Source organism: Lepidochelys kempii, chromosome 1 (assembly GCF_965140285.1).
Source record: "Lepidochelys kempii isolate rLepKem1 chromosome 1, rLepKem1.hap1, whole genome shotgun sequence".
Classification (NCBI taxonomy): domain Eukaryota; kingdom Metazoa; phylum Chordata; order Testudines; family Cheloniidae; genus Lepidochelys; species Lepidochelys kempii.
Genome location: NC_136380.1, coordinates 162,492,409 through 162,505,437, shown reverse-complemented (window position 1 = coordinate 162,505,437; position 13,029 = coordinate 162,492,409). Strand labels below are relative to the sequence as shown.

The 13,029-nt window shown below is 38.3% G+C and overlaps 1 protein-coding gene across 1 annotated transcript in view; it reads right to left on the bottom strand.

Annotated features, from left to right (window-relative positions):
- Positions 1-13,029, bottom strand: part of VPS26C (VPS26 endosomal protein sorting factor C) — a 59,996-nt gene that overhangs the window by 40,956 nt on the left and 6,011 nt on the right. Inside the window, exons 2-5 of the mRNA XM_078854585.1 lie at positions 11,880-12,023; positions 10,319-10,468; positions 3,782-3,862; positions 677-751 (exon numbers count right to left, since the gene is read on the bottom strand). Coding sequence (XP_078710711.1) covers positions 677-751; positions 3,782-3,862; positions 10,319-10,468; positions 11,880-12,023 — 450 coding nt within the window. The remainder of the gene's footprint in view (positions 1-676; positions 752-3,781; positions 3,863-10,318; positions 10,469-11,879; positions 12,024-13,029) is intronic.

Here is a 13,029-nt window from a genome sequence, read left to right as displayed (position 1 = left end):
TTTTCCCCACTAGGTCCCTGCACAGGATGGACTGTGGATGAATCAGGATCTTGAGTGAAGGAGGCCGTTGCCTGTAGGACACCTGATTTATTTTTTGTGGCAGTTGGAAGGTGTTTAGTGAATGAGGCAGGGGATTGTAGGGAGAGAAAGGAGGGTCTCAGGGTTAAGGCAGTGAATGCTGCCCTGAGAACTGGACTCTATCGCTGCCTCTATCACCATATAGCTACGTGACACTGGGCAAGTCATTTAAGCCAAAAGTGATTGTGTGTTCCTCATTTTCTGGTGCTCAGCTTGAGATGCTGGGGTCTGATTTACAGAAGTGCTGAGCACTCACAGCTTCATCTGAAGTCAATGGGAGCTCTTGGCTACCATATTCCACTGACTTGGTTGGTTCCCAGTAAGGGGGAAATAAAAAAATAACGCGTAACCATTACTGAGGAAAGCTCTGTTAACAATACAGCATCAACACAAAAGAACAAGTGACAGTGCTGTCCATTAAACATGTTGCTCAGCATGTCAGGAATCAAAACTGGCAAAAGAGGAGAGGAAGAACTATGACTAGCTGTGGAGCAGAATCTAATAGTAGCCACTGATCTCACTCCTCACACCAATTCACACTGGAGACAAGGGAGTCACTCAACACCATTTAAAGCATTTTTTAAAACAAAAGGTTTACCTCTTTAACATTCTGTAAGGTTTCAGGTGTAATTGTGAAGTCCACTGGGCTTGGCATCAACTTCCCTTTCTGAGGCTGGAATGAAATGAAAAGGTAGGATCGATATTGGACACTCAGTATATAGAGTTTACATAATGTACACACATCGAATCATGAAAAGAATCCCTTTTCATATGCCATTACTTGCAAGACCAGTTTAGAAGCTGACCTAATCACTTTACAATGTCTAACTTTGAAATAGTCTTTAGAGAACTAAGTGTAATTCTTTTAATAAGAAATTGACCCATTTCATGTAAAGTCTATTAGACGTTGCAAGAAAACAGGACATGATTATGACATGGAACACACACAAGTCACCACGTGTTACAAAATAACCACATTTTGACACTCTAAACTATCCTTGCCATTACTGTAAAACCATGACACGATATGAACTACTAGGCTACTGGTGCCTGCCCTGAGCATGCTGTGTTGTGAGTCACAAGGTTAAGTGCTCTAAACCAATAGCCAACTAATGCACACCTTGCCATGCTGTTAAAGTAGGGCTCTTGATTTTACATATCAGTGCTGGCTTTTTTTTAAAAGTTTTGTGAGGTCTGATGCAATGTGTCCTTCCAGTATTACTCAGCCTTCCTAGTAAGCAGATTTGAGAAAATAGTAGGGAAAGTTATATATGCACTTCCTCTATTATCCTGAGCATATTGATTGTTTTTCTAACCCTCTCTATCTGAAGTTCCCTACCTGCACTATTTCAACTCCCTAACTCCGCCCAGCAAGAGCTCTTTTAGAAGCAGGTTATGGCCCAGTAGCTGTTTTTAACTTACTGGGTCAGATCCTCAGCTGGTGTAATTCAGTGTTGTTCCTCTGATTTTGCCAGCTGAGGACCTATGTTTTTTTTTTTTTTAAATATATATTTGGAATATTTAACAACCTCCTACTTTAGGTTTTACTGTAGAAAGTAAGTTTAAAGTGACTTAAAAGGCCCTGAATTGCTGCTGAAATGGCAGTCTGACACTTTGTGCAGAAAGGAAAACATAATTGTCATTTTAAATCTTCAGTAACTGCCTCTCTTCACCCTCATCCCAATGAGGTGCCTTATGTTTGTTCAGCTCCATTCACATTTCAGCAAAGCTTCCATTTAAAATAAGTGTAAGGATTTGTTGTGTGCCAATCAATGATGAGGGTCCCAGCTGTGCACTGTTGGGAGTTGGTGCAGTATTGTATCATCATCAGAAGGCCCAACTTGAATTTTGCAGTTGTTTTACTCTCCATTACTTTGAGTCCATAGTAGTTTGTGTACAACAGCAAAACTGGGAAACTGCCAGCCATAAATAAATACATATTTTCAGTAATGGGAAAATACAGTTGACGAATTCTGGCAAAGGAAATAAGGTTAAGGGAAATAATATTGTGTACTGACAGTGAGAATTTTATGTACAGTAGAACCTAATTAATTCACACTGACTGGGAATTACTGAATTTTGTGAACTAATGAGTGGTATACTCTGAACAAGAAATAAAGCAAGGATACTGCGTAATATGTAAGCTGCTCATTATTTTGATAACTGTGGCTTATTTATAATACTTCATAATGTACTAGTAAATGTAGCATAGTATAATTTTTCATTTTACAAAATGTAGGAACAAGATCTCTACAGTGTCTTGCTATTAAATCTTTGCTGATAGAAGCAATTTTTGTGCAGGTTATTGAAGTTCTACTGTATTCATTTTCATCACTGATGACGAGGGGAACAAAACATCTTTAAGTATATTAGAGCTCTTCTTAAAGAGCTCCTTACAGGAGTTAAGCATCATGTGTGTTCTAACAAGTTTTGGGTGGAAGCAAATGTATTTTGCTTGTTAAATTTGTGCAGATTATATTGCTTATACATGTGCTCTGCACACATCTATAATCAATAGATATCACAGTTGCACCCATTTTCATGATGAAAGGCAAAACATGTTCATGCCATACAGCTAAAAAATGTGGGCCCTGATTCTGCAATAAATTTCACACAGGTGCAAGGGTCCACTTGCACAGAACTAACTGCAGAATCAAGGCATTAGTTACAATAGTCATTTCTGAGCCTACCACTATCTATGAACAACTTGATGAGAACAACTCGTTTAGGACACCAGCTTTATGTGGTCCCTGTAGGTATGTCTACATTTCAATTAAGAACTAATGGCTGGCTGGAGTAGACATTCGGCTCTGGGACCCCCCAGAGTTTGAGCTCCAGCCCAAGCATCTACACTGCAATTAAACAGCCCTTTACCCGGAGCCCAAGTCAGCTGACACAAACCAGCTACAGGTGTCTAACTGCAGTGTAATCAGACTAAGAGGCTGTAAACTTGTCTCCAACTTGATGCAGGCCTATTTCCACACCTAGAGTAAAGGACCTAAAATCAATAATTTAGGCATTTGAATACAAGAGGCTTGATATCTTCCCTCCACAGATGCTGAGCACCCAAAGCTCTCAACCTCCAATGGGAGCTCAGGATGCTTAGCACCTGGGGGAGGGAGCATGAGAGAGAGAGAGAGAGAGATCAGGTCATCCAAAAGATACAGTACTTATGGGAGCACACATCACCACAGTATCTAGATACCGAGTAGAACAGTATGTATCTAGGAGATGAACCGAACAAGCAGGGAGAGAGAAGGGGAGGACTGAGTGAGGAAACAGGAGGTTTTCACAACAAAGCAAGCTCATCATCCAAAACATATTTGTGTCAGTTAGAAGAGTAAGTTTAAAAGAAGTTAAGGTGAAAAGGTTATCTAAAGTATAGCACAATGAGATCCTAGTTCATGTCTCGGCTGCTAGGTGCCACAGTAATACAAATAGTAACACAAATGCTTGAAACCTGAATATTGCTAACTTCAAAACATAAAAGAAAGCATGACACCAACCTTCCCTCCCTCCCCCCACCCCGCCCCTTAAGTCTTATGCCTTGTTAATATAGGAGGACACATACAAGTTACACCATTACATCTTGTGAACATCACCATAGAAGACTGGGCACCAAACTTTGCTAAACAGAACAAAACTGCAGAGGTGAAAATCTCAGCTAGTTGAGAGAGTTAAATATCTCTATATTCCAACTTACTGGTGAGTGGACAATGAATTCACAAGTCTTAGTCAGGTCCTTGGCCAGTAGAGATCGTCGCATATCACACCGAAGGGTATACTGTGAGAAAGAGTGGGGGATAGAAGAGTCTTATCAAAACTTTCTTCCATCTCCAGCATGGACTTAGAGAGAAATCATTCTATAAACACAAAGTCTCACTGGCTATTTATATTAACATTCCATTTATAAGTAATTTATTAAAAGGTCAGTAGACTACTTATATATTCTTCAATAAATTGTTAATCAATGGTTATAGAGTGCTGTAGAGTCCAACAGGTTGTTTATAACCATCAAAGTAATACTCATGTATCTAACAACCCTATAACATCTATTAATCATTTATCAGTTCTTTATAAACTGTTGAATATCTGTACAGCAATAATGCTCTCAATTAGCAATCAGGACCAGGCCTGATTGCTCTCAATGCTGATCACATAATAGAAAGATATGTTCCCTACCCAGAACACTTTGCAATGCCCACCCTTCAATTCCCTTTCCTGATCTCCTTGGGGGATGAAATCCACCAATTGAAAATCACTGATCTAAGGTACCTGTCTGAGCCCAGTACAATCCAAGCACCTCATCATCTTTAGCATTTTTTATCCTCACAACACCCCTGTAAAGTACGGAAGTAGCATTTTCCAGGTAGGGAACTAAAGCACAGAGATTGTAAGTGCCAAGGTCACATAAGAAGTCTGTAGCAGAGCAGAGAATTGAACCCTCATCTCTCAAATCCCTAACCACTGCAACAACTCAGGTCATCTTTTGAAACTGTATGAAATTAAAAAAAAAAAAAAAAAAATCTTTGATGGATGTTTCTGCTAATGACATCTTTGATTATTCTAAACGAGAATTAAAAAAAATTATATACTGTTCACAATTTATGTTTACCTTACCTCTCAATTTGGACAATAAAAACATTTTAACCACTTCACTTTTTGGCTTTATAAATTGTTTTCATTTGTTTTTTTTTTTTATTTAAACTACTGAAACACTTTTAAGCAGCACATAGCTTCTTACCCAAAGCCTAAACATTGGATCAAATCTCCCCTGCACATCCATTTTAACAGATATTAATGTGTTCTATACAAAAACTGTTCTTGGAAGTCAGATTTCACTTTATTTCTGGGGTGGTACAGCAATGCAGGAAACAATAACTCTGAAAGGTGGTGAAAAGCTAAGGAAAGGCCTGATCTGGACCTTTTTATTAAGTTTTATTTTGGACCGGGAGGGGGAATGGGTAACTGAGATAGGATAGGAGATAGGTGATAGGAGAATGGCCAAAGGTAACATATATACCAATAAAATCATACCTTACAAGACAATCCATACTGATTATAAACAAAATATCTGGATTACAGAAAGCAACTCAACTTGTAGGCTGGTATTGTTTTGCAAAAGACGTGCCAGACAACAGATGTTATATTAGGAAGAAAGCCAAGGCGAGGACTAGGTAAAGGAAACACCAACATTAAGAAAAGGAAGCCTTTCACCATAAGCGCTGTCAATAGGATATAAAATTTAGAAACAAACTAGCCATATGCAAAGGTATATAGTTTAAGTAAATATCATCAAAGTCTACTGTTGACTGGCATGACTAACAATTACACATGCTTTTTCTTTTTTGAAGGGTAGAGGGACGTACTGTGAAGAAGCCCAGAGTAAATGTAGGGAATTCAGAGACTTAAGTTCAATATGAGAGAACTGATTTAGATAATCTGTAGAAAAAGGAATTTTTCTCCTCTTTTAAAAAGAAAACAAACTGATAGCTCACCCAAATGCCAATCTGTAAATACATTAATTTGTTTTTAAAATATCAGGTATTTTCCTTTATCCCTATCAGTAACAGGACAATTAAATAATAATTAAATAATTTCAGAGGATAAGTTCCTCAGCTCTGCAAAGCACAGAGAGCAAACAGGTCTCTACATCGCTGTTTCTGGTTGGGAGAAAGGATAAACTCCTTTTACAGCTGCTTTCTCAATATAAATGAGCCTTTGGCAAGGTTAGTATTGAAAATGGAGTAATGACTCTTCAGACAGGGTATTTCAAGCAGAAGAGGGAAGGATGATCACTGCTTGGCTATGTTGAAAAGTCTGATGTACAAGATCACACTGTTTGCTCTGCAAAAGGGGAAAATATCTAAAATATTCATGTGCATGCATAAGACAGACTAGAATGAGTTTTATTCTGGCAATATAGTTGCTTATCATATTTCTATCCAAGGCTTTTTACGAATAGGTGTTGTCTCATGACATAAGTCTCTTGTCTGTTTTTTCTGGTAACTAACTCTTGAATTTAAAATGCTTAATGAAAGATTTAGTATCCTACTGCCAGGAAGTTAGAAAAACAAATTACAAAAAAACAGAATACTACCTTAAAGCAGCTGCTGCAGCTGAATGAGAAGCTATTTGCATGAACATACAACAGGATTCATAATGAACAGATACACCAATTATACTTATGATGGAAAATCCTGATAATATGCATGATCATAACAGTAGAAATAACATGATGGAAAAGAGATAATAGTCTGCTGAGTCAAATGACCTTTCAGCTTTTATCAATAAGTGCATAAAAAGAGTCAGAAAAAGAACAGGTAAGATTCTTTCAGATACCCGAGATCAACAGAAGAGTCTGTGTGAAAAATAATTTAAGTACCACAAGCATGCTCAGTGCTCAACACCTTCTCCCACCCCTCAAGAAAAATATGGGTCATGCCTGAAGAAGTTTAAAATAGGAGGCCAGATATTGCTCCCATTGAAGTCAGTGGACAATATGCCCATTAACTTAACTGAATCCAGGATTTGGGCCAAAAATTAGAGATGAAAGAGATGTGACTTGGTCACTCCTAGTATATCCCCTTGCCAAAGCAGAACTGTTCCCTTTCTATATTTTTTAGTGTTTTTCCCAGTCTAGTTTTAAGTGATTCAGTAATTCAAGCAATTGTGCTTCCTTCCTTTACTTGACACTTTAGCAGACATCACTGTTAAGAAGTTATTCCCTGATATTAAAAATCTCTTTACTCTTAAATTGTATTCCTTGGATAATTCTAAACAGTACCTCCCCTTCCTGGATACTTACACCCTACAATTAATTGCAGACTTCTGTCTTGCCTTATTTGTAGTTTACCCAACTGCACTCTTGGCCTGCAAACCTGCAGGTGAGTCCATGTGGGTGGATACTTATGCCTGTATGGATGCTCCTTGGAGTCAATGGAACTCTGCCCATATGGATCTAGCTACAGGATTGAGAGCATAAGGTATCTCCCCCCCACCTAAAAATTTACTTCAAAGCCAGTCCCTTTGTCTCTAGTTTTTGTTACAATCATAACCATCTTTTAATTGACCAAGGTGCCCACTATGGAATGCAGTATTCTAGCGGTTGTCTCATCAGTACTTTATAGGTTGGAATTAAACCTGTCTTATCTGGGACATGGTATCTGTGTGTGCAGCATTTTATAGTTATACTCTGAATATTCTTGAAATTACTTTTGACATCTCAACAGGTTGATAAAATACACTTTCATCAAGAGTGTTCTGTGCAAGTCCGGTTCAGTTATAAAAAGTAAGTTTTTATTAGTTTATTTTGTACTATATACTCACAGCAATGGCTGGGGGGGGCAGATGTGAAGATTTTGGTGATTCTTTACTAGTACTCTAGTGCAAAGCATCTCTCTGAAGGTAATTTGTTTTAATGGATTCCTCTGAGCTTTATCTTAATAAACATAAAATTTCTCGGGGGGGGGGGGGGAGGGGGAGTCTCCCACTAGTACAAAAAAATATATATGTTCAAGACCAGATTTTCAAAATGCCTCCTTACATCACATTAACCAGAGGAAAACTTTTCAGTTAGAAACCCCCCCACCTAATATTAATGCAACATTATGGTAAAAACATTTAATACAAAAATCAAAAGATTCAAAGCTGTACTTCTCACAGTAACTGTCTGCCTAAATGTGTATACAATGTGGTAGCTAATCTGTTGCTATATAAAGTCATAGGAAATATGCACAAGCGAAGAGGTTTGGTTTCTAAGGGACCACAGCTTTCAATTTTGTGGCTTGTATGTGTAAAACTCAGCTGTGATATTACATGGCCATACTTCTACTTGGCACTAAAGGTAACAGAGGTGCAGCCCTTATTCATGAACCAAATTCATGTCATTCACCACTCCTTATACTATAAAAGTAATTATAGATTACAATTAACTGATGGATTATTAAGTCCTCCTGTAATAGTCTGCATACACCCTTCTCCTCCTCCTCCTCTTCTTCTTGTAAGATTTACTCAATAAGATGTAAAAAGAAAAGGAGTACTTGTGGCACCTTAGAGACTAACCAATTTATTTGAGCATAAGCTTTCGTGAGCTACAGCTCACTTCATCCGATGAAGTGAGCTGTAGCTCACGAAAGCTTATGCTCAAATAAATTGGTTAGTCTCTAAGGTGCCACAAGTACTCCTTTTCTTTTTGCGAATACAGACTAACACGGCTGTTACTCTGAAACCTGTCAATAAGATGTAATGCAGAAATATTTTTCTGTCCCCTTTCATTTCAGACAAGTTACCAAGATTCATAAGAGACTTCTCCTCAAAAAAAGAAATTAGGAAAAACTGTACCTGACCCTGGGAAAGAAAGGAGAGAGACTGCATCATCTTGTGTAGCAAGCTGCCACCAAATCAGGAATGGATGTTGGTGACATATGAGCATAGGATATCAGATTCCAAAACAGCGTGTAGCCCTGTCCTGAGTGAATTTGTACTCCTCTCTAACAGATAAGTGAGGGGTCAATCTGTTTTGGTATTTTTAAAAAAAGTATCTTGGCAACACTTGTGTAACTTGTCATGTTCAAGTTTCATCGAAAGACACTTAACTGTAAGCACTTTCTTTTGGGGTATAATACTACAGACAGTGCATAAAATGGGAGATACAAGTTACTACATAATAAAGTAAGAGTTAGAAAATATTATAATGTACACAAAAGAAACTGTCACAGGTGTAGCTACTCCACTGCATTCCCTGCTGGCTGAGCATGGCACTGCAAGCGCTTCCTGCCTCAGTTCACAAGATGTGGCAGCCATTCCAGAGCAGGGCAGCCCATGCCATAAGCTTGTCATCAGTCTTTAAACAGTTAAATTCTGAATTTGGCCGTCTCTGCCATTAAACAAACTAACAAATAAATGTAAGAGGCAAGCACTTGGTCACTTTAAGTCAAGGCCCTGATCTAGACCTGGCGTTCTGGGATAGGACAGAGGAAATGCTCCTCAGTATATCTCACCCAGCACTCCCCTTGTGAGGGAACAGGAAAGCTTTCTTAACTGATCTGCTGGCTCCTGATTGGCCAATGTCTCCTCCTGGCCCTTCTCGGCTTCTGGGGAACCGAGTCTTGCTGGTAGCCTGACTTGAGTGGGTTTTCCTTGAGTTGGGGAGTGATGGAGGTAGTGTCACATTGCTGACACCTCCAGCAGGGAGGAGAGAAGGTCTCACAGACCCCATCCCATAAACTAATAACAGCTCCTACATGAAATGAAGGGACTAAAGAAAGAGTTTTAATTCAGGCAATGTATCTTATTAACCATTAAATGTGTAAAACAGGTATAATACAATATCCTGTGCTAGGATATCACTGTCACACTATACTTCATATTTGAACCTACTGAATGAATCAATCCCTCTTGATTCTAAATTTATAAAATGACCCTACATTAAAAAAAACAAAAACAAAATATAGATGTGAAAGGGTGAAGAACAGTATAGATTCCTTCTTTGTTTTTAAGACAAAACTTATTTCAAGCAAAAACAAAACAAAAAACCCCAGTAACTTTGTTCTTCTTTCTTACATTTCCAAGGCTGTATCTGAGGATCCTTGCAACAGGGGATATAAGTAACACAAAAACCAAAACTCCTACTTAGGAAAAAACAATCCCAAATATTTTGTTTTAAAAGTGCAAGCATAATTTTTAAGCCTATGGAGATTTTATATAATCTCCTGATAATGTTTTGAGATCTTAAAAGGGCTGTTATGCCATGTTTGGAAAGAAATCCAAAGTGTTTCTCTTCACACAGGCCTTCCACTGTCTCTGAAGTACTAAATCCTGGAGACTTAGCTAATGGGACAATTTTTGTTCGGTCTCAACAGCTGTGAGCTGAAAGGAATTGTGAAACTTTTGACTCAATTTAAGCCATGTAAAGTACACCCAAATACCACAATGATGGATGTTTGGGAAATGTTTGAACCAATATATAATCTTTTCCTACTAGAGTTTCAGTAAATTTAAAAAATCCCCCACAGCTGGAACATGAATTTTAATTTAAAGGACCTTTAATTTTTAGTTACTGTACATGAGCATTGCAATAACTTCACAAAATTGACAAAACCAAAAATATTGATAACATACAGTTATGGTACCACCAGATAGTTTCCTCCCACAGTGCAATTAGAGAAGTTTCTCAGAGTATAGTTCCTGCAGACAGTGCAAGTTCATCACATTTTCCCTACGCAGAAAACTGTCTCACCTGAATATTGACAAACACACCATGATATGTCTCGTATAGAACTTTGTTGCCCTTCGCATGCAATGGAAGCTCAAAAGGAATTTCTGTTTTGCCGCTGGGAAGTTTTCCTGGTTTTACCATTTCTATGGTACTGTTGATAACTTGAATAGGCTGTAAAGATAAACATTGAGAAGTTTAAAATAAAGCAGTCTGCTTCATAACGGCCCAATAACAGAGCCACATGAAACCCTATCAGCCTTTCCAAATATCTCAAAATTCAAGTGTCTGTGTCCCCTACAAACAATTCTTTACAAACTCATACTGTGGTAAAAAGTGGTCTTACTTAATGTTTCTTACCATGACAGTCTGTACATTTTTTTGCATCCTTGTCAGATTGGTGGCTAAGCCCATTAAGAAGCTAACAAGTAGAACCTAGTACACTTTTGAAAGCAGTACATTTCTTGTTCCATTATCAAAATCACAAACCTTAAACAGCAGAAGGAGTCTGTATGTGTATATGCCAGTTGAGCAGTTAGCTCTTGGAGAGAAGAAGGGCTCCCAAAGGTAAACTATATATTTAACATCAGAATGTTGTTGGAACAATGACAAACTATGGTTTGGCGCTTGACTGGAGAAGCATGCAAAATCTCATGAAATATGCCTCCATCAATTAAAAGACAACAGAGTAGGAACAGCAAAAATAAAATAAATAAATAAATAAAATACATGCACTCCCAGAGCAGAGAAATTAGTTTAATATCAAATAGAGCATTGACAAACATTTTATTTTCCCTTGTGATTTTTCATTTTTCTTTTCAAACCATTTTTGTTTTAAATTGCTACAACACCCAATGCCAACGATAAGACAATGGCCCCCAATTACTGTTCGAAGGTCATTTGTCTAATCAAGCAACTTACATTTGAAGTTAAAAAACTTCAAAAGCTGAAATGGAATTAAAATTTCTATTCTGATTGCTTGAAAATGCTTTGTTGGGGAAAACATGGATCTCCCCTAAGTTTGGAACTATTCAAACCTGGGGTTTTGGCTCATCTCTGCTGACACATGAAGCAGAATAGACTGACGGAGGCTCTCTTTCTTTTCAGAGTAAGTATTTCTCACCTCCTCTCAAAAGTAAACTACCAAGCTGCTTAGGGCTCACATTTGGAAGAGATATTTTATATAACTAAAAACAGGCTTCTCATTGCAGCTTTGCTTGGAGCCCTCACATTCACTCTATTTATAAGAATTCAGTTCTAGAACAGTTTTACTCATTTTCCCTTTGCAGGACTGTGCTTCTCACGCCAGTTACAGCTACATGCAAATGGCATGGCACATTACAGCAGTAAATATCCTGACAAAGTTTCTTTAACTCTGTGGTTACCTAGGCTGGGTCTGTCTTAAAACATTTTTCTGCCTCTGAAGCTCACAGTGTAATGCTAGATAATGGCAGTGATTGGGAAAATATTAAACTACCTGCATGCACTGAAGTAAGACACAACCATAAAGAAGTAGAATTACTAAGGAGAGATTTGGTTTAGACACAACTTTTGTATCCAAGAAACCAATCTACGTATTTCTTACCTTAACAGAGTTATAGAAAGCTTCAAACACACCAACGCTTTTGGCACTGAGCTGCAAATTTACTGATCCTTCCATTGTTAAGGAGACACCCTGGTGTTGGACTGCATCTTTGCTTGTTATGACCACCACTCCAGAAAGAACTTCCTAACAAGGAAAAGGTGACAAGTAAAACATATTGATTTTATCAGTTTCTTCTCTTGCTAGAATTCAGACTGCAGTGGCACCCAAAGTATGTTAGATGATTTCCAAGTGCCAAGGAAGACAGTTCCTGCCTCACAAAACACACAGTCTGAAAAGACATATTGATGGAGAGGAGGCAGGGGAAAAGGATACAAAATACAAGTTAAGTGATCAAGGTGATGGCAAGCAGAAGTCTCTTTAAACTCCACTCCCACCCAATCTGCTTCCAGAATTCAAATCTCTCTTCTTCCCCTTACCCTAACTCAAATTTTGTTCCAGCATCTGTATGCTCCTCCCTCCTAGTCTTCAAAATCTTTCCGCCACATAAATGAGCAATTTACTTATAAATAAATGACATGTGTAAATAGATGGCTTGGTCAGCTAGCTTCTATGGGTGTTGAAGAAGCGGTCCTTCAGAAGGGATTTAAATGAGAGGGGATTGCTCTGCAGACCTGTTCAAGGAAGGTAATAATACATAGCAGCAGGGGAAAAGTATTGTTGTAAAAGAAGTGGACAAACAGGACTTCACAGCTGTTGTTTCAAGTGGAGTGGAGGTGAAGTGAAGAAGGGGGGGAGTAGCAACATAAAAAAAAAATGGATAAATTGAAAGGGATAAACCTAGGCAGGATATTGAAGATGATCATAAGAAGTCTGAACTTAATATGGTGAAGTCAGTGGAAGGATCAAAGAAGCAAGGACAGCAGAGTGTTGATCTGGTCAGAATGGTGGGCAAAGTCTTAGCAGATGTATTTTGTATGGACTCCAGGGGCTGATGTGGGTCCTGGGAGCCCAGTGAAGAGTAGGTTACAGTAATCAAAGTGGAAAATGATGAGCATGTGAGCTTCAGTTAATGCTGAAGTTGTAATGGTTCAATATGATTGTACTTCACACCAGTTAAGAAATACAGTTACATAATGCTCAGCTGGTAGCTGCCAGGGCATCAGTACTTTTCCCTTAACAGTGGAGAAGT